Genomic DNA, 22,300 nt, shown 5'->3' with positions numbered 1-22,300 from the left:
TATGGCCAGGACTGCCTTAATCCAGCTTCTAGATTTGAGACTACCAGATGATGAGGAGCCAGGCAAATCCATGCAAGACTAGATTTGCTTTTCAGTCACTGCCATCCCAGCCTTTCAGAAGAAACCAGAACAAAGCGAGGGTTGGTTTATCAAGTAGATTGCAAGTTTTCTCTTTGCTCTTCCATTCTATAAGGCCCTTTGAGGCAACTGGTTCCTAAGAGTGGAGAATTGCCCTATGGGCAAAAATAGCTGTGTATGTTTGAGCTTCCTGCTCTGGCTTCTCTTGTCCTCAATCTTTAACTGTCAAAATTGAAGTACCTTGTATTTATACTTCCAAGAAGATTCTGTGTGTGTGTATCCAGATTTTATTTTGTTTTTCAGTAGGAAGTTTAGTCCAGGTTACTTACTATTCTTGAAAGCAGAACTTTCTGGTTCTTTCCTGATCCTTGGGTTTGATAGTGAAATCGTACCCTTGTAGCATGGTATACATTTTTTACTTTTTAGGGGAGAAGAAGGTGTCAACAACAGATCACCCTTGAAGAAGTCCCCTCTGTGCATATGTGCCAGGCACAACCCTTTATACCTTCTGTTATCTCTTCAGAACCTTTGAGTAGCTGTTATCTCCATTTCACAGTTTAAATAAAGTGAGCCCAGATAGACTGAATAAGTGGCCAAATGTCATCAGAGTTTGTAATGGGCAGATGCAAGATTCAGCCCCAAGTCTTTTGAACACTCAAGCCTGCTCTGTTTATGCTCTGATTATGTTATGTTTTATTATATTATGATTATATTATGTTTATACTCTGATTATGTTATGCTTTGATTCAGAGAGGAGAAAGTTAAAGTCTTTCAGGGGTTAGCATACCTTATCTTAAAGGGACTTTTTCATTCTAAGGGATGTTTGCAATTGTAGTGTTTGTATTTCCAGGTTGCTTGGGCATACCAAAAGGAAGTTGTAAATTCATTGTGAAATATTGAGGTGCAAGGATTCTTAGCTAGGAGAATACATTTTTTTCATTTAAAAATTTCAGTGATCACTCAGTGGAGCTGCCTGAAATTTATGATTAAAAACATGTTCTTTTATATGATCTAAACCCATGTATTTTGTATCTATGCTAGCTAGCTATTCTTCATGCTTCATTCCTTATTTATTTTTTTCATATTGGTTGCTATAAAATAAAGGATTTGATTAAAGTACAGGAAACTAACTGCGTGGGTATTGATTTTTAATGAATTGAATGATAGTCACTGGTTAAAATGTTTCTCATTTCATGATCTAATGTCTGTTACTGATTTAAGCCTGCACTTAAAATTTTCAGTCTTCAATTCACCATTAATTAGAAACTGTGAAGTTTCGTTGTCTTCTAAGTCTTGAATTTATTTGCTTGTAATTTCACTCAAAAAGGTGATTATATGGATAAAATAAGTAGTTTGTATCCATTTTTTATATCTTGTGGTGATAAACTGTTATAGAGATTGAGGCTTACATTTAATCTTGTCAGATTATACAAATTGAAATTTGTTTTAAGTAAACTGATTAAAACTGTTAAAATGGGTGAATTTAACTCAGATGACCATTATATCTACTACTGTGGGCACGAATCCCTTAGAAGAAATGGGGTAGCCATCATAGTCAAGAAAAGAGTCCGAAATGCAGTACTTGGGTGCAACCTCAAAAACGACAGAATGATCTCTTGTTCGTTTCCAAGGCAAACCATTCAATATCACAGTAATCCTAGTCTATGTCGTGACCAGTAACACTGAAAAAGCTGAAGTTGAACGGTTCTGTGAAGATCTACAAGACCTTTTAGAACTAACACCTGAAACAGATGTCCTTTTTGCATTCCAGGGGACTGGAATGCAAAAGTAGGAAGTCAAGAAATACCTGGAGTAACAGGCAAATTTGGCCCTGGAGTACAGAATGAAGCAGGGCAAAGGCTAATAGAGTTCTGCCAAGGGAACTCACTGGTCATAGCAACACCCTCTTCCAGCAACACGAGAGAAGACTCTACACATGGACATCACCAGATATCCAACACCAAAATCAGATTGATTATATTCTTTGTAGCCAAAGATGGAGAAGCTCTATCCAGTCAGCAAAAATAAGACGGGGAGTGGACTGTGGCTCAGATCATGAACTCCTTATTGCCAAATTCATACATAAATTGAAGAAAGTAGTAAAAACCACTAGACCATTCAGATATGACCTAAATCAAATCCCTTACAATTATACAGTGGAAGTGAGAAATAGATTTAAGGGACTAGATCTGATAGAGTGCCTGATGAACTATGGTCAGAGGTTCATGACACTGTATAGGAGACAGGCAACAAGACCATCCCCAAGAAAAAGAAATGCCAAAAAGCAAAATGGTTGTCTAAGGAGACCTTACAAATAGCTGTGAAAAGAAGAGAAGTGAAAAGGAAAGATATGCCCATTTGAATGCAGAGATCCAAAGAATAGCAAGGAAATATGAGAAAGCCTTCCTCAGTGATCAATGCAAAGAAATAGAGGAAAACAATAGAATGGGAAAACTAGAGATCTCTTCAAGAAAATTAGAGATACCAAGGGAACATTTCATGCAAAGATGGGCTCAATAAAGGACAGAAATGGTACGGACCTGACAGAAGCAGAAGATATTAAGAAGAGGTGGCAAGAATACACAGAAGACCTATACAAAAAAGATTTCCACGACCCAGATAATCATGATGGTGTGATCACACACCTAGAGCCAGACATCCAGGAGTATGAAGTCAAGTGGGCCTTAGGAGGCATCACTATGAACAAAGCTAGTGGAGGTGATGGATTTCCAGTTGAGCTATTTCAAATCCCGAAAGATGATGTGTGAAAGTGCTGCACTCAATATGCCAGCAAATTTGGAAGACTCAGCAGTGGCCACAGGACTGGAAAAGGTCAGTTTTCATTCCAATCCCAAAGAAAGGCAATGCCAATGAATGCTCAAACTACTGCAAAATTGCACTCATCTCACATGCTAATAAAGTAATGCTCAAAATTCTCCAAGCCAGACTTCAGCAATACGTGAACAATGAACTTTCAGATGTTCAAGCTGGATTTAGAAAAGGCAGAGGAACCAGAGATAAAATTGCCAACATCTGCTGGATAATCAAAAAAGCAAGATAATTCCAGGAAAACATCTGCTTTATTGACCATGCCAAAGCCTTTGACTGTGTGGATCACAACAAACTGTGGAAAATTCTTCAAGAGATGGGAATACCAGACCATGTAACCTGCCTCTTGAGAAATCTGTATAAAGGTCAGGAAGCAACAGTTAGAACTGGACATGAAACAACACACTGGTTCCAAATAGGAAAAGGAGTACGTCAAGGCTGTATATTGTCACACTGCCTATTTAACTTATATGCAGAATACATCATGAGAAATGCTGGGCTGGATGAAGCACAAGCTGGAATCAAGATTGCCAGGAGAAATATCAATAACCTCAGATATGCAGATGACACCACCCTTATGGCAGAAAGTGAAGAAGAACTAAAGAGCCTCTTGATGAAAGTGAAAGAGGAGAGTGAAAAAGTTGGCTTGAAGCTCAACATTCAGAAAACAAAGATCATGGCATATGGTCCCATCACTTCATGGAAAATAGATGGGGAAACAGTGGAAATAGTGGCTGACTTTTATTTTGGGGTCTCCAAAATCACTGCAGATGGTGACTGCAGCCATGAAATTAAAAGACGCTTACTCCTTGGAAGGAAAGTTATGACTAACCTAGACAGTATATTAAAAAGCAGAGACATTACTTTGCCAACCAAGTTCTGTCTAGTCAAGGCTATAGTTTTTCCAGTAGTCATGTATGGATGTAAGAGTTAGACTATAAAGAAAGCTGAGCACTGAAGAATTGATGCTTTTGAACTATGGTGTTGAAGAAGGCTCTTGAGAGTCCCTTGGACTGCAAGGATATCCAGCCAGTCCATCCTAAAAGAGATCAGTCCTGAGTGTTCATTGGAGGGAGTGATGTTGAAGTTGAAGCTCCAATACTTTCGCCACCTGATGCGAAGAGCTGACTCATTGGAAAAGACCCTGATGCTGGGAAAGATTGAAGGCAGGAGGAGTAGGGGACAACAGAGGTTGAGATGGTTTAATGGCATCACCATTTCAATGGACGTGAGTTTGAGTAAACTCCAGGAGTTAGTGATGGACAGGGAGGCCTGGCGTGCTTTGGTCCATGGGGTTGCAAAGAGTCAGATACAACTGAGAGACTGAACTGAACTGAAACTGTTTAAATAGTCAAACAAACAAAAGATTGAATTAATTAATTTTGAGTTCTTGTTTGTCACAGTTAATTTTATAAACTTTTAGATTAAAAAGCTTTCTGAATTTTAGGAACTGTGTTTCGTTCTGTGCAATTACAGGAAACTATTTTTGTAAAATGCTTCAAGTTTACAAGGCCTATTTTAAAGCATTAAAGTGTTTAAGAAGAGATGTTAGTGTATGTTGAGTGTTTTTTGAATTTTAATTTATGATAACATTAGAAGGATTTTGAATTGGCAATCAACATCTCTAGTAAAAAAAATTCATTTTTGAAGAAGTATTTTAAAATTAGTTAACTTGGTATATGATCTTACAACTTTTTATCTACCTTTTAGCAATTAACACTGACAAATAAAAATTTCTATTTCTACTAGATAAGTGAAAATCTCCCCTAAGGGATTAAAGAGATATAAAAGCTATTAAAGAGTTGTAAGTTGAGATTAACTGAAATATAATGCAAGTGTCTTAAAGGTGACAGCTTTGTTTATGCATTCTCAAATGGCTTTATCTGTCCATTTGTCTATCCAGAAAGCACTTACTGAGTCTTTATTACCATAATATCAGGTATAGTTCTACATGCTAGAGATACAGGATGGATAAGAGAAAATCCTAGCCCTCAAAGAGCTAGTGTAGTCTACCAGTAGATCTTTTTTAAAAAGTTGATCTTCAGTTCTATATAACCTTACTTATGTAAATTACTGTAATCCCTAACTTTTCTCACTTTCTATAATGTGTAAGACTCAATAATGAAATTGTTATTAAAAATACCACTTCCCAGCCACTGTGCCATAAACTGAAATATGCTAAATAGATGCTGGTGTCTTAGCTCTCCTTTTAGACTCAGGAAGGCTGTGAGGCAGTATGAGTGTGTGTGTGTATACATATGCTTGTGTGCATACCTAATGTGTTGAGAGAATGGAAAGACACCCCTATTCTAGTCTACTTTGGCTAGTTTTGTGTTCCTCAGCCTTTTAGGATTTGAAGAATACCAATACTAAATGCAGGCTCATGTGTCCAATGCACAGTAAGGTCGAAGAATACCAAACTGTAGGAGTTTGAAACAGAGAAAAGTTTGTTGCAGGGCCAAGTAAGGGGACTGGTAGCTCGTGCCCCACCCCCCCAACCCTGAATTCCCTGAAGGGTTTCAGCAAAGCATTTTTAAAGGACAGGTGAGGGAGGGGTGGCTGTAGGGTGTGTGATCAGTTCATGCGCAGTTCTCTCATTGGTTGATGTTGAGGTAACAGGGCAGTTAACTTTATTAATCTTTAGTCACCAGTATGTCTGGAGGTATGTACTCATGATCATCAAGTGATTAATTTCTTCCGTTTGTTGGAGGTTTTTAGCATCTGGAAAACTCAAGAAATATCCATGAGATACTATAATATGGGAGCTTCTGAGAGGAGCTGAAACAGAGGATATGGGGGAAGGGCCTCACCAAGGAACACCCCATTACAGTTACTTATCCTAAAATTCTGAACCAGAAGTCATGGAAAACTCTGTTATGAACCCGATGAACTTAATGGCTACTATTTTTAACTTAGATAAAAAATTTTAACTTGGATATAAAAGAACTCACTTCTCTCACAGTTTTGAATGGAATGGATTCCTAATGCTAGCCAATGACAAAGGTTGAAAATGCAGACTTTCATTTTTAGGACATGGTGGTGTAAGACTCACTTTTAACTGCCCTTTCCCTATGAAATACAACTGAGCAGTTATTCAACTGACAGCAGCAAAAGAGCTCAAAATTGGAAAGAAGGCAGACTAGCTAGGAACCTCAGCACTTCAGAAATGACAATATGGAGAGTTCATGAGGTTTTCTTTTTACCTTCCGATTACTCCTGGGCTGGCTGTTAGAGAGACCTACTATCCAGAACCCATCACAGGGCATAGAAAACAAAAACAAAAGCCTGCTTTCCCTGACCAAAGGACTTGGAAAGGGGAAACCTGACAGAGACCTAGTTGGGTCCACATCTGGGGCCTAGTGGGCAATCTGATCTGCCCACAGCCCCAGCCGGAGCAACAAAGGCCTAGCCATCCCAGCCCTTGCTCCACAGCTGGGGCCTTGGCATGTAGTCTACCTGCTAGCAGCAGCAGCTGCAGCAGCAGACATGGCCATTTCAACCCCCATGCCACAATCCAGGCCCGTCATCTGTCCTGTTGACAGTAGCAGCAAGAGCAAAGACCTTGCTATACTAGTCTCTTCCCTGCTGCCCTCCACCTCATGACAGAAAGAATCCCAGGCCCAGTAGCTTCTGATATCCTCTCCTTCAAGATTGCCCTACGCTAGCGACAGGCCCTGGGAAGCACCTTTTGTTCCTGAGGATGGCATCAATAGGGATTGACTGGGAGCTCCCAGCAGCACCAGAAGAATGAAGCAGACCAAAATAGCATTGTAAGGTCTTAGAAAACTAAACTGTCACTGGAACTAAACCCCACATAATTAGTCTAGAGCTGATACACTAAACCTAAATAGGGCAACTGCCTGCTAAAATAGAAAATCTGTGATTAAGTGTCTCCTAACACAATGACCAAAATATCCAGGCTACAGTTGAAAACCATTTGTCATACCACGTACCAGAAAAACCACAATTTGAATGAGAGGAGACATTCATCAGAGGCCAATAGTGCGTTGAATCAGATTTCAGAATTATCTCATGATGGTTTTAATTCAGCTATCGTAAAATTGCTCGACGAATTGGTCACAAATTTTTCTTGAAACAAATGGAAAGATAGAATATCTCAGCAAAGTAGAGCCAAGAGCATTTCCTAATGAATTGGATTTGCAATGTGGAAAGAATAAAGGGATCAAGATTGGCACCATAATTTTTGGCTAAGCAACTGGAAGGAAATACGGAGTTGGCCTTCAGATGGAGTTCAGTTTCAGACGTGCTGTGGGATGTGATGGCCCTGTCTTTTCCTATCCTCCATGCCCAATATACTGTGTGCCTTATTAGTTAAAAGGAAGTCCTTTTATGAGTACTGAAAGGTTGAACCATCCTTGGGAAACTGGCTAACACTGAGCATTACTAACTCACATAGTCTTTGTGACATGCAAGGATTTCAGTTCTTTACCTAACTTGAAAAATTCCCCAACTGTTTGCATATTTAATTTTACTATCTTACACAAGCAGTTATATCCACTTATTTTATACTCTTATTTCTTTCTCCTAAAGCAATTACTTTCCAGATCATCTACTTTACTTCTTTAGACCTAGAAACTGATGACTACAATCATGATTCAAAACCTATTTTCTGCTGCCCTGCACTGAGCTGAATAATTGGATATAAATGCTTATTTCCTTTGTATGCTTTGCCTTTTTGTTAACTGATTTTTTTTTTTTTTGGTTAAAAGACCAGAGGTTGCATTATTGCCTGCTGAATATGCTTATATTAACATTTGTAAAAAGTAAATTACTTTTGGGACTATTAATGAATCGACATTTAAATTGCACAGTTAAATGTTTTCCATCCTTTACTAAGCAAACAATTGGATTACCACCGCCCCCTTTGTAAGAATGTAAGCAATTTCTGTGCTATGTTTGAGGAGAATATTTGTTTCTGAAAAAAAGTTGTTTAAAATCTGGGTGATTCATGGCTGTTACAACATCATAATTTGTATTGTTATAAATATTAACATTTCAATAATCATATCCAAAGTGTTTTTTGAGAAACATTAACGATTAATAAGTGCTACATGGATGATTTGGGTAGACTATGGTAAAGAGATGTTTGTTTCCTAACTGTAGGACTTGGCTGCTAATGTGTAGTGTAAATATGGAATATGGGTGGAGGGTAGGGATTGTATATGGTATTTACCAAACTTACTTGACAGAGAAACTTTTATTCTTTCAGGATTCTACAAGATGCTGATTTGGGAAACCCTTTAGAGTGTTTGCTAATTACATTTTTTTTCTATGCTACTGTATAAATTTTGCATAATCTTGATGCAACTAAAATGAATAATAGAGAAAGAAGTATTGCTGGCTTTGCAATTTCTTTCACTAACTAATTTAAATTTTATTTAATTCAGAAGTAGATCTAACTTATTACGGAGATCCATGCAACATGGCTCTGGATGGGAAGAGATTAGCAGTACTCCATGGAAGTATGACTGGAAAAAAATGTTAATGAAGATAGCAACTTCCGCACTCAAATATTAATTAGGTGCAGAGTGGTAATTAATGGCAGGCTTCCATGGGGTTGCAAAGAGTAGGACACAACTGAGCAACTGAACTGAACTGAACAATACTGTTATAGGCTAATGTAGCATTTGGAAAACAGTCGATGTTCGTGACATATTAACAGAATATATTCCTTTTATAAATAGGATTTACAATGTAATTTCATACTGTCAGACTCCTGTAATTATTAGTTTCAGCTTATAAAGACTGGATTATGCACACAGAATTTGACAGTTGTGATAATGTTAGTACAGTCATTTCAATATCCGTGGGGGATTGCTTCCAGAACCCCGTGGATACCAAACTCCTCTGATGCTCAAGTCCCTTATAAAATGGCATAATATTTGTCTGTAGCTTATACACATCCTCTCATATACTTTAAATCACCTCTAGATTATTTATAATACCTAATACAGTGTAAATGCTATGTAAATATTTGCTTATGTGCAGCAAACTTAAGTTTTGTTTTTTGGAACTTTCTGGAGATTTTGTTTGAATCTACAGATGTGGAACCGGTGGATAAAGATGACCACCTATACTAATGATAAGTCAGTTCATGAACACCAGGAGAAAAGATCAGGTGCAAGTTTCCCAAAAGTTGTTTCTCTATTGAGTATTTTCATTGGGCCGGTTTCTGTCCCACATTTAGAAAATAGCAAAATGTGAATGTGTAGCTCTTAAGAGGGAAAATTACTCTTTTCTTATACCAGCCTTGAAAAGAATGGAGGGAACTTCTTTGTTCATGTCTAGGGCAGACTCTTCTAAGCACTTGGTCTTTATGGCTGTACTTCTGTACGATTCTGTGTTCTAAGAACTTGCCTTTAGCACTTCTTTTTTCTTTCTGGGCTTCTTGTAGTCTTTCTGTGGGAGGTGTTTCCAGCAATCCCTTGGGAGGAATTGGGGGATATGTTCTTGTTTTCTTGGGTTCTGTCTTCTGTCCTTTTCGGTCCGTACTCGCATTCACATCAATGGCTCCTGGTCACTCATGCTTCCTAGGGAGTGTAGAGATGAGGACTTAGATTCTAGAGTTTCATATGTCTAGGCCTCAGCCCTGACTAACCGTTTGGCCACAGACAACCTGACTTAGCCTCGGTTTCCTAATCTTTAAAATAGAGGCTAGTAGTATATTTGCTATTATGATAAATAATGATAAATTATGATGAATGAGAGAATCTATATAGAGTTCTCAGCAGCATGCTTGGCTCATGGTATGCTGCAAATGGCAGTTGATGTTGTCTTTATCATCTACATGTTGACCCTTCCTTAAACTATATACTTCTATCTAATTGCACTCTCTAAATCTCTGCCTTGATCCATGGAAAGGAATAATTTGGAAATTGGTATTTTCAAACACAACTGTGTGTCTCTTTTCTTTCTCAGCCTTCTACCAGTTCTTTCTCCTGTAGTAGTCGCATTTTCATTTGCTGGTATCATTATTTATCCTGTAACCTTTGCCAGAAATCTGTATGTCATTCTTTCAACCAACCCCCAACCATCCCCTAGCTAATCACTAATTAACTATGTTGCTTGTCAGTTTAAGTCTCTCTCAGTTGTATCTACTGATGCATCGGTTTAGGTCTTTATCATCTTGCTGCTGCTGCTAAGTCACTTCAGTCGTGGCCAACTCTGTGTGACCCCATAGACAGAAGCCCACCAGGCTCCCCTGTCCCTGGGATTCTCCAGGCAAGAACACTGGAGTGGGTTGCCATTTCCTTCTCCAATGTGTGAAAGTGGAAAGTGAAAAGTGAAAGCGAAGTCGCTCAGTCGTGTCCGACCCTCAGCGACCCCACGGACTACAGCCTACCAGGCTCCTCCATCCATGGGATTTTCTAGGCAAGAGTACTGGAGTGGCTTGCCATTGCTTAGGCTAATGTAATAACTTCTTGAGTGGCCCCGACTCACTCCTCAACCTATTTTCCCTTCTCCTATCACTGTGGTCTCTGATGCCTTTCTCCTTTTCCAGCCACTTCTCACCCTCCAATTTTTCATGCCAGCAATACCAATCTTTATCTTTATCTTCCCTTTGGTTAATTGGTGGTGGTTCTTCACGTTTTTCCTACATCTATCGTAGTACATCTCATTATAAATGTAATGAAGTTCCTAGGAAGGACACAGGAAGTTCACACCATTTATTGAAGGTTTCTTCAGATATGTAAGTTTTTGTTTGTAAACCTCTGAGAACTTTATATTATAGATGTCACTCTGAAGTTTACATGTAACAGCTTAATGGATTAAGTTCAATTCAGTTAGATGTAAAAGTACAGTTAACATAATCCATGTTGACTTTATTATGTCGAGACATAAACACAGTTTTTCTTCATTTATATATATATATATGCCATTTAAAATAATTTATATGGTATATATATTTTAAAATTAAGACCTCTTTTGATTAATGAGATCTTAGGGATGTATCCCTCAGCTGTTACAATTATTTTTAACTAGAAAATATGTGTATGGAGGAGTGTATAGTGTGTGTGTCTGTGTGCCTGCACATATGTGTATTTTAAAGAATGCTAATAAAATGAAAACCCATGAATCTATTATCCAAGTTAAGAATAAAATATTACTAAGACCTTTAAAAGCCCCCTGTGTACCCTTTTCTGATCATAACCTCCCTTTCTCCCATAACCATTGTCCTGGCTTTTGTACTCAAGATTCCTTTTGATTTTCTTTATAGCTTTACCATCTATATATTATCCCTAAACAGTATATTGTTTATTCATTAAAAATGAGTGATAAAAGTTAGCTGTGTAAGGAAAGGGCAATAATACCACTATTGTGTGAAGAATCAGAAGGGAAGAGAAGACAAACAGAACCTCTTGTTCAGTCTGGCTTCACATACCTGAGATCATATAGGAGGCCCTGCTAGGAAGTCCATTGGCAAGATCGCGAGTAAATCCCCAAACACAGGGCTCTCCACAGGCAGGACATCCGTGCTATAGTGCAGGACGGGGTACTGAACATTCAGCTGGAATGCGGTCAGGGGGCATGGGCTGCTCTGCATTTCCTGCTTTTCAGTTCACTGAGGTGGCCTCCCAATCAGCTATTCCTGAGAACACTGCTGTGGAGTGAAGTGAGAGTCCTCTGCTGATCTGGGCCACAGAGAGGAGCAGGAATCTCATCAGCCCCTGGTCAGAAAAAGCAAAACAGAGCAATCTGGCCCCAGCTTATGGGGTTCTTCTGTTTTCAAGTTAAAAGGTGGCATTGGGAATCTTTGATGGCTCAGTGCATAGCTGACAGCCTGAGATCTTACTCTCATTCCTGTGTTGAAGGCATTTGCTGTCCCTTGACTATCCTGTTTTTACTGGTCTGCTCTCTTGTTCTAGCAAATACATCCTACAATAATTTCTTCAGAAAGTATGCATTGCAAATAAGGTATTGAGGTTTTTTGTGTCTGAAAAAAAAATTCTTTTTTGCTATTATCGATTTTTCTGACTAGATGTAGAATTTAAAGGTTAGAAATAATTTTTCTTCATGGTTCTGAAGGTGCTCTACTATCTTTTTGCCTCTAGTGTTGCCATTGAGAGATGGGAAACCACAGCAGTTTCTGTGTGTTAACTGTATCATCCTCTCCTCCTTGTGCACCCTTACTCCTACTTCTAGAAATCTGAATGTTCTCTGGCCCACAGGGTTCTTAAATTTCACGGTGCCGTGTATGAACATGTATGTATTACCTATTTTGCTGAGTACTTTGTGGGTCCTTTTTTTCATTTAAATTTTATATTGGAGAATAGTCGATGTACAATGTTGTTTTAGTTTCAGGCATACAGCAAAGTGATTCAGTTATACATATACATGTAACTATTCTTTTATAAATTATCTTCCCATTTAGATTATTACAGAATGTTGTGCAGCATTCCCTGTGCTATACAATAGGTCCCTGTTGATAATGTATTTTAATTATAGCAGTGTATACTTGTCAGTCCCAAACTCCCAATCTATCCCTCCTTCCACCCTTCCCCCTGGTAAACATAAATTTGTACTGTCTGTGAATACATATCTGTTTTGTAAATAAGTTCATGTATCATTTTTTTAGATTGCACATAAAAACAATATCATATGGTATTTGTTTTTGTCTTAGTATGACAATCTCTAGATTCATCCATGTTGCTGCAAAATAGCATTATTTAATTTTTTGTAGCTAAGTAGTATTTCATTGTAGAAATATACCACATCTTCTTTATCCATTCATCTGCTGATGAACATTTAGATTGCTTCCATGTCTTGGCTGTTGTAAATAGCACTGCAATGAGCATAGGGGTGCATGTATCCTTTTGAACCATGTTTTTCTCTGGTTATATGCCTAGGAGTGGGATTGCTGGATCATATGGTAACTCTAAGTTTTGTTTCTTAAGGGACCCCCATACTGTTCTCCATAGTGGCTGTACCAGTTTACATTCCCTCTAACAGGAGTGTTCCCTTCTCTCCACACCCTCTCCAGCATTTATTGTTTATAGGCTTTTTGATAATAGCCATTCTGACAGATATGAGGTAATATCTCATTGTAGTTTTGATTTGCATTTCTCTAATAATTAGCAATGTTGAGCATCTTTTCATGTGTGTCTCATTTAGCCATCTGTATGTCTTCTTTGGAGAAACATCTATTTAGGTCTTCTGACTATTTTTTGATTAGGTTGTTTGCTTTTTTGATACTGAGCCATAAGAGCTGTTTATAAATTTTGGAGACTAATCCTTTGTCAGTTGCATCATTAGCAAATATTTTCTCCCATTCTGTGGGCTGCCTTTTTGTTTTGTTTATGATTTCCCTTGCTGTGCAAAAGCTTTTGAGTTTAATTAGGTCCCATTTGTTTATTTTTGCTTTTATTTCCATTACTCTAGGAGACAGCTCAGAAAAAATGTTGTGTGATTAATGTCAAAGAGTGTTCTGCCTACGTTTTCCTCTAAGAGTATTATAGTAACTGATCTTATATTTAAACCTTTAATCCATTTTGAGCTTATTTTTCTGTATGGTGCTAAAGAATGTTTTGATTTCATTTTTTTACAAGTAACTGTCTAGTTTTCCCAGCACCATTTATTGAAGAAACTGTCTTTCCTGCGTTGTTTAATTTTGTTTCCATTGTTGTAGATTAATTGGCCACAAGTACATGAATTTATTTCTGGGCTTTCTATCCTGTTCCACTTTATCTATATTTTTGTTTTTGTGCCAGTACTGTACTGTTTTGATGACTCTAGCTTTGTAGTACAGTCTGCAGTCAGCAAGTCTGATTCCCTTTTTCTTTATCAAGATCACTTTTGGTATTTGGGGTTTATGTTTCCATGCAAATTTTGCAATTTCTTTTTGTTATAGTTCTGTGAAAAATGCCATTGGTAATTTGATAGGGATTACATTGAATCTGTAAATTGCCTTGGGTACTGTAGTCATTTTGACAATATTGATTCTTGTAATCCAAGAATATGGTATGTCTCTCCATCTATTTGTGTCATCTTTGATTGCTCTTATCACTTTCTTATAATTTTCAGAGTACAGGTCTTTTGTCTTCTTGCTGCTGCTGCTACTGCTAAGTCGCTTCAGTCGTGTCCAACTCTGTGCGACCCCATAGACGGCAAATGACCAGGTTCCGCCGTCCCTGGGATTCTCCAGGCAAGAACACTGGAGTGGGTTGCCATTTCCTTCTCCAATGTGTGAAAGTGAAAAGTGAAAGTGAAGTCGCTCAGTCGTGTCCGACTAGTAGCGACCCCATGGACTGCAGCCCACCAGGCTCCTCTGTCCATGCGACTTTCCAGGCAAGAGTACTGGAGTGGCTTGCCATTGCCTTCTTCCTAGGTATTTTATTCTTTTTGATGGGATGGTAAATGGGATTGTTTCCTTGATTTCTCTTTCTGATCTTTTTTAGTGTATAGGAATGCAAGACATTTCTGTGTATTAATTTTGCATCCTGCAAGTTTACCACATTCATTGATGAGCCCTAGTAATTTCCTGGTAGCGACTTTAGGATTTTCTATGTATAGTATCATATCATGTGCAAGCAGTGTTAGTTTTACTACTTTTCCAATTTGGATTTCTTTTTCTTCTCTGATTACTGCAGCTTGGACTTCCAAAACTATGGTAAATAAAGGTGGCAAAAATGGACATCCTTGTCTTGTTCCTGATCTTAGGGGAAATGCTTTTAGATTTTCACCTTGAGTATGGTGTTAGCTGTAGGTTTGTCATATATGACCTTTATTATGTTGAGATATATTCCCTCTATTCCCACTTTCTTTTTTATCATAAATGGGTGTTGAATTTTGTCAAAAGCTTTTTCTGAAGCTATTGAGATGATCACGTGGTTTTTATTCTTCAATATGTTGATGTGGTGTATCCCACGTTTGATTTGTGGATACTGAAAAATCCTTTCATTCCTGGGAGAAATCTCACTTAATCATGTATATGATCCTTTCAATGTATTATTGGATTCAGATTGTTAGTATTTTGTGAGGAGTTTCATGTCTATATTCATCAGTGATTTCTTGTTCAGTCACTTAGTTGTGTCTGGCTCTTTGCGACTCCAAGGACTGCAACATGCCAGGCTTGCCTGTCCTTTGCCATCTCCTGGAGCTTCCTCAAACTCATTTCTGTTGAGTTGGTGATGCCATCCAACTGTCTCATCCTCTGTCATCCCCTTCTCCTCCTGCCTTCAATCTTTACTGGCATCAGGGTCTTTTCTAATGAGTCAGCTCTTTGCATCAGGTGGCCAACGTATTGGTGTTTCAGCTTAAGCATCTGTCCTTCCAATGATATTCAGGGTCGATTTCCTTTAGGATTGACTGGTTTGATCTCCTTGCTGTCCAAGAGTCCTCTCCCAACACCACAATTCAAAAGCACCGTCAATGATATTGGCCTTTAATTTTCTTTCTTGGGGTCATCTTTGGTATTCAGGTTATGGTGGCCTCATAGAATGAGGTTCAAAGTATTCATTCCTCTGCAGTTTTTTGGAATAGTTGAAGGATAGGTGTTAACTCTTCTCTAAATGTTTGATAGAATTTGCCTTTGAAGCCATGCAGTCCTGGACATATTTTGGAAGCTTTAAAATCACAGTTTCAATTTCAGTGCTTCTGATTGGTCAGTTTGTATTTTCTATTTCTTCTTGGTTCAGTCTTGGGAGAGTTTATCTTCAGCCAGTCTGTATCTTTTTATTGGAGCATCTAGTTCATTTACATTTAATGTAGATATCAGTATATTCTCTGGTGCCTCAATTGTAAAGAATCTGCCTACCAATGCAGGAGCCACAGGAGACATGGGTTTGATCCTGGGTTAGAAAGATCCCCTGGAGGAGGAAATGGCAACCCACTCCAGTATTCTTGCCTGAAAAGTCCCATGGACACAGGAACTTGGTCAGCTACAGTCCATAGGGTCGCAGTGAGACAGACATGACTGAGTGACTGAGCATACATGCATGTGTTCTTATTGCCATTTTCTTAATTGTTTTGGATTTGTTTTTGTTGGTCTTTTTTTCCCCTTTCTCATTTGTTCTTTCCTCTTGTGGTTTGTTGACTAACTTTAGTTTTATGTTCAGATTCATTTTTCTTTTTTGTGTGAATATCTATTGTAGATTTTATGTTTGCTGTTACGGTGAGGTTTTGATGTAAAGTGAAAAGTATTAGTTGTTCTGTTGTGTCTGACTCTTTGCGACCTATAGTCTGTAGCCCACCATGCTCCTCTGTCCATGGGATTCTTCAGGCAAGAAAACTGTGGTGGGTAGCCATTCCCTTCTCCAAGGGATCTTCCCAGCCCAGGGATCAAACCCAGGTCTCCTGCATTTCAGGCAGATTATAGCAGTATATATATATACACACTAAATTAAAGTTCCTGGTCTTTTAATTTCAAATGTTTTTCCAGTATCCTGCATTTGTGTTATGCTCTTCTCGCTGTTGCTTGGTTTTATATCTTATTTATATGCAGATGATTTCCTACCTTTACTTTATATTTTCCTTTTCTGGGAATCTTTTCCATTCATAATTTTCTTGTTTCTAGTAGTGTCCTTTTAGAGACACTTAGAGAATTTCCTTTAGAGTTTGTTGCAAAACTTGTCTGGTGGTGCTGAATTCTCTTAGCTTTTGGTTGTCCATAAAGCTTTTAATTTTTCCATTCAATCTGAATAAAAGCTTTGCTGAATAGAGTATCTTTGGTTGTAGGTTCTTCCCTTTCATAACTTTAAATATATTGTGCCACTTCCTTCTGACATACAGAGCTTCGACTGAGACATCAGCTGATAACTTTATGGGGGTTCCCTTGTATGTTATTTTTTGCTTTTCCACGTGATGGTTCCTTTCAATTTGGGCAACTCAGGATTAAGGTCTGGGAAATTTTCTTGGCTTATTTGAGTTCCTCCCCTCCATTTTCTTTGTTCTTTTGGCTCTACTTTCTGGGAAATTTCCTCAACTTTTTCTGACAGCCCTTCTGTTGAGTTTTAAATTTCTTCATATGCTTATTTTTCAAGAGCCCTGTTCCTGTTTTCTGAAAGTTCCATTTTTGTTTCATAGTTATGTTTCCAAGGATATTAATGGTATTAATTGTTGGAAATTTTTTTCTTGTTTAGTCTGTTTCCTCTAAGTTCCTTTTTCTGTTTTGATCTTTGTCATCCAAATTGGAGACTCTTCTCCAGATATCTTGAGAGGTTGGTTGTCTATTCATGAGTAGAAATAGGGCAGGGGTTCTTTAGGGACATTTGACAATGTTTAGAGACATTTTTGATTGGCAAAACTGGCTGAGGGGGTGCTACTGGCATTTCCAGGTAGAGGCTAGAGATGCTGTTAGGCCCCCTACAATGCACCAAACATCCTTGCATAGCAAAGAACTATTTAGCCCAAAATGTGATCAATGCTGTGGTTGGAAAGTTGATTGAAAACTGTGAACTTGTGGTAGAACTTGTTGACTTTGGTTTCAAGAAATGTGATCTGGTTGAGTGGTTTGAGCAAAATAATGTTATTATCTTTAGGTCTTTCCTTCTGGCCTGGTCACATATTCAATAGAAAATCTTTTCTCTGCTGCCTGAAGGATAAAGAGCTAGCTTTTAATATCCCCCTCTCCCCCAGTGAATGGGAAAAGAAGATGAGCTGTCTACATTCATTTTGTGTGTGATGTCCACTTCCTCAGCTGCTTGTGTCACCAGTTCTATGACCCTATGTTTTACCCTCTTCAGTGAATTGCCCTCTGTGAGGTTAAGGTAGGGCATTTACCCAGTGGCATGGAATAGAGGAGGAGTATCTGAGATTCTTTTTTATTTCTAATTTGTTCATTTATTTAGCTATGCCAAGCCTTAGTTGCAGTATGTGGGATCTAGTTCCCTGATCAGGGATCGAACTTAGGGCACCTGCATTGGGAGTGTGGAGTCTTAGCCACTGAAAAGAAAGTGAAAGTGAAGTCGCTCAGTCGTGTCTGACTCTTTGTGACCCCATGGACTGTAGCCTGCCAGGATCCTCCATCCATGGAATTTTCCAGGCAAGAATACTAGAGTGGGTTGCCATTTCCTTCTCCAGGAGATCTTCCCAACCCAGGGATTGAACCCGGGTCTCCCACATTGTAGGCAGACACTTTACTGTCTGAGCCACCAGGGAAGTCACTGAACCACTAGGGAAGTCCCAGATCTAAGACTCTTAACTACCTCTCTAATAGATTTCATTCAAACCTTGTTAGTTTAGCCCCACCCTCTCTTTCTCAGAGTTCAGATACTTCTTGAGAATTCTGTAGTGTAAATGAATTTGGTTCTGAACTATTATTTTCTCCTTGCAATTCAGGCTTCCTGCAAATGCTAAGCCAGTTACCATGACTCCATCTGCTTTCTGGCTTCCAAAATTTGATTATTAATTACTATTGTTTTCTCTCATTCTCACAGTCCTTTAAAACTTGGAAGTTATCCAAAAGGTATAGTGAATTGAAGCATACTATACAAATATATATATAAATAAAGTCCCAAGGGTTTATGTGTGGACAAAAACCAATTACACTAAACATTTCCTGAAATTGCTTGCTATTGTCAGGATAAATCATCACAAGTAAGACATCCACCTTGAGAATGAAAACATTTGTGGGCGTGCAGACTCACATTGTTATATTGTCTTCTCACAGAGGAAAATCTTTGAATAGTTTTGATTATCAAAAGGTCTTTTTTGTATAGGGTGCTGAAAGGTACATTATTACCATTTCTTGTTGTTTCAGTTTAGCTTTATTAGATTGCTTGATGAGAGATTTGAAACTGAGGAATAATTGATGTCCTGATGACTGCAGCATGAAATAACTGATTCGTATGATCTCAGAGAAATGTTTAAGTTTAGGTTAGATTATATTCTTTTGCCTGTCCTCTGATTGCAAGAATAAAGACAAACTTTAAGGCAAAAAGTATCACAAATGTCCTACTGTATCTGAAGACCTTTTTGCTGTCTCTGATTATTCTTGCCTGGAGAATCCCCATGGACAGAAGAGCCTGGGGGGCTCCAATCTATAGGGTTGCACTGAGTTGAACAGGACTGAAGCGACTTAGCACACACACACATCCAGGTGTACTTTTTTCTACCTGTAGAAATCAGTGAGATTGTTTTGTTTCCTGAGAAGGAGGGAAATTCATACATGTATACACATACATGTGTATGTATTTAATAAATTATGTAGTCTTCAAAAAAAAACTATGCTAGCCTTCAAATAAACTAATGTAGTATATTGTGATTGAATTCTATATTAATCAGTAGTTGATTCAAGCGTGTTGGATTAGCTTTAGTTCAGAAACTTATAACTATTAACAATTTATTGACCAGAAACATTAATACGTCTTTTGTTGCCCAAACATTATTGACCAGAGATGTTTCAATATTAACTTACATAACAAATTGTCAGCTGCAGGTGTTAGTTTCTGCCAAAATCCTTTGGTCAATAATGTGTCAGTCATAAGGAACCAAGTGCATATTTTGTGTTTTTAATGCCTGGGCCTGGGCATTGTTATTTTATCAATCATCCCAGTTGCTTCAATTGTATGGCCAGTATTGAAAGCCACCAATTTCAGTTGAGGAGAGAACTGGGTAAGAATGTCTGGACTAGTGGTTCTGCTAGTAGAAATTACTTTCTATGGAGACTTAGAATAATTCTAATTTGAAGTTTGAGGAGGACGAAGGATTTCTCTGTGACTTCAGTTGAGACTGGAGAGGCTGCTGGAAATTAAATCACGCAGGTCTTACTCTTCATGAAGTGTCTATTCAAGTCTTTTGCCCAGATTTCCATGGAGCATATCTTCTTATTTAAGGATCATTTATTTTGGTTCTTCGGAGAAGGCAATGGCAAGCCACTCCAGTACTCTTGCCCGGAGAATCCCATGGATGGAGGAGCCTGGTAGGCTGCAGTCTGTGGGGTCGCTAAGGGTCGGACACGACTGAGCGACTTCACTTTCACTTTTCACTTTCACACATTGGAGAAGGAAATGGCAACCCACTCCAGTGTTCTTGCCTGGAGAGTCCCAGGGATGGGGGAGCCTGGTGGGCTTCCGTCTATGGGGTCACACAGAGTCGGACACGACTGAAGTGACTTAGCAGTAGCATTTTGGTTCTTGACTAAAAGTACATGTGTTGCAAATACCTTGTCTCTGTGGGATTTTAAGCAGAACCATACCATCAGATTTTCATTTTTAAAACATCACCACAATAATGATGGGAGAAACAAGTTTTCATTGGTCCCAGTAGAAACTGGTAGTAGCTTAGACTAGGTTATGAGACATGGAGAGAAGTAGACAGGATTAAGAGATACTTGAGATAAACTCAGTAGGACTTTGAGAGTAGGAAATGGCACCCCACTCCAGTACTCTTGCCTGGAAAATCCCATGGACAGAGGAGCCTGGTAGGCTGCAGTCCATGGGGCCGCAAAGAGTTGGACACGACTGAGTGCCTTCACTTTCACTTTTCACTTTCATGCATTGGAGAAGGAAATGGCAACCCACTCCAGTGTTCTTGCCTGGAGAATCCCAGGAACGGGGGAGCCTGGTGGGCTGCCGTCTATGGAGTCACACAGAGTCGGACACGACTGAAGCGACTTAGCAGCAGCAGCAGTAGGACTTGTTAGTGACGATTAGATGAGTGATGGCTAAGACGAGAGAATGATTTAAGTATATGGTTCAAAAGGTAAAAGTTACATACACTACCACTGTGAACACTTTCTTATTGTATTCAAGATGTTAATAATATGTAGAAAAAATCACAACGATTATTTCCCCTGAATAGAATACTATCTCAAATTTTTTAAGTGATTTTGAAATGTAAATTTGTTTATTATTTTTATGACTTAGTAAGTTCAGATAATTACCTCATAAATTATAGGAAAATATTTTCAAAATTATGTTCAATTATATTTTGAAAACTATGGCTAGTAGAAAATGAAATATGAATAAGATATTAAAGGGAAATAGGAGCTTAAGAAAATCAGCAAATTAAACTTGGCTTTTATTTATTTTTATTTTAGGGGTCCCTTCAGTGTTGTACGACGATGCATCAACAGAGAAACTGGGCAACAATTTGCTGTAAAAATTGTTGATGTAGCCAAGTTCACATCAAGTCCAGGGTTAAGTACAGAAGGTAAGAGATGGATTTCAAGTAAGTTATTTGATGTCTGGCTTTATTTCATCTTCAATCCATCTATCAACCTAACCTTCATCTGGGGGTGGGGAGTGGAGGGCATAATATAGTGGGAAGTGGGTGGAGACAGTTTAAATTCCATTGTAGTTTTCTGGAATTCTAGAACATAGTATTTGAAAAATAGCTAGAGTGATTAACAAAGTTATGAAATCATCTAGGATTGCTGTTGGCCTATGTTTTTTTTACTAGGAAGAAAGTAAAATCTGAAAATATATTTTGTAGAATCTAACTTGGAGTCCTATAGTATGGAGCATGGAATGGGAAGGGTGAGAAGGGAAATAATGGCACAAATATAATCATTGCAGATTCAAAACAAACTCATCTGAGTTCCCTTAAAGTCTGTAACTTATTACCCTTAGGATTATGGTCTAACAGAACTAAAAGACTAATACATCACATTTTGCTTAAGTCACTTATGGTATATGTATGAAAATTTGAAAGGTCTGTTCTGTTTGGACTTACAGGACTCAAAATTTTATTTTAAGACATTGATATGGTTAACCATGTTTATGTATAAATATTTATAGACAATATATAAGCATTAAATTTTTTTAATGCTTATAAACCACGGTTTCGTATAGACATGCTTCACATATGGTCATATTTCAGATGGCACAATTATATTATTAACTTTTCTAATTACCCTGTGTTCTAACTTTAGACTTTTTCACAATCCAGTAAAAGACATATCCTTCTTAAGTCTTTTCCTTCTTAATCTCAAGAGCAATGCAGCTAATAGTTTAAATTGGAAAAGCTAAAGCAGAGTAGCCTTTTTATATTTTATCCAGTTATCTTACTTTAACAAGTAGAAGCCCACATACTATGAGCTCCAAGTTAATCTATCCCTTCAGATCTTTTTTCAGTATCCTTAGTTTTAAATACTTTTTTGAAAGCTTTTGAATTATTCCTACTGTTTGTGGCAGATTCTACAAGTTGTTATTCACAAAGGATAACAGGTGTTTTAGTGCTTTAATCTTTAAATTCTTGGATTTAGGAATTTTACATTTTATGGTTTCATATTCTGGAGTTGGCTATTTTGAATACAAATTATTTTATAAACTTAGCAGAATTTGAAACTTACTTCTAATCAGGTTTTACCACTATGTTTCCTAAAACTTTTAATCTGCACTTACGTTTAATATACTGTATTTTATTTTCTGTACCTTAGATATCAATTAATAACAAAAAAAACATCCTGAATACTTAGGTAATTTTGTATAAA

The 22,300-nt window shown here is 38.0% G+C and overlaps 1 protein-coding gene across 8 annotated transcripts in view; it reads left to right on the top strand.

Moving 5' to 3' along the window:
• Window positions 1–22,300, top strand: part of CASK (calcium/calmodulin dependent serine protein kinase) — a 387,791-nt gene that overhangs the window by 54,768 nt on the left and 310,723 nt on the right. For 4 of the 8 annotated variants that reach the window (XM_055393922.2, XM_055393920.2, XM_055393918.2 and 1 more), the window contains exon 2: window positions 20,906–21,018. In XM_055393922.2, coding sequence (XP_055249897.1) covers window positions 20,906–21,018 — 113 coding nt within the window. Of the gene's footprint in view, window positions 1–20,905; window positions 21,037–22,300 lie in introns of all 8 variants that reach the window. The other 4 variants (XM_055393921.2, XM_055393919.2, XM_055393917.2 and 1 more) reach the window with 1 other exon arrangement.

This window comes from Moschus berezovskii, chromosome X (genome assembly GCF_049115385.1).
Source record: "Moschus berezovskii isolate FMDL1 chromosome X, NW_MosBer_1.0, whole genome shotgun sequence".
Classification (NCBI taxonomy): domain Eukaryota; kingdom Metazoa; phylum Chordata; class Mammalia; order Artiodactyla; family Moschidae; genus Moschus; species Moschus berezovskii.
This window is presented reverse-complemented; position numbering and strand designations above follow the sequence as displayed.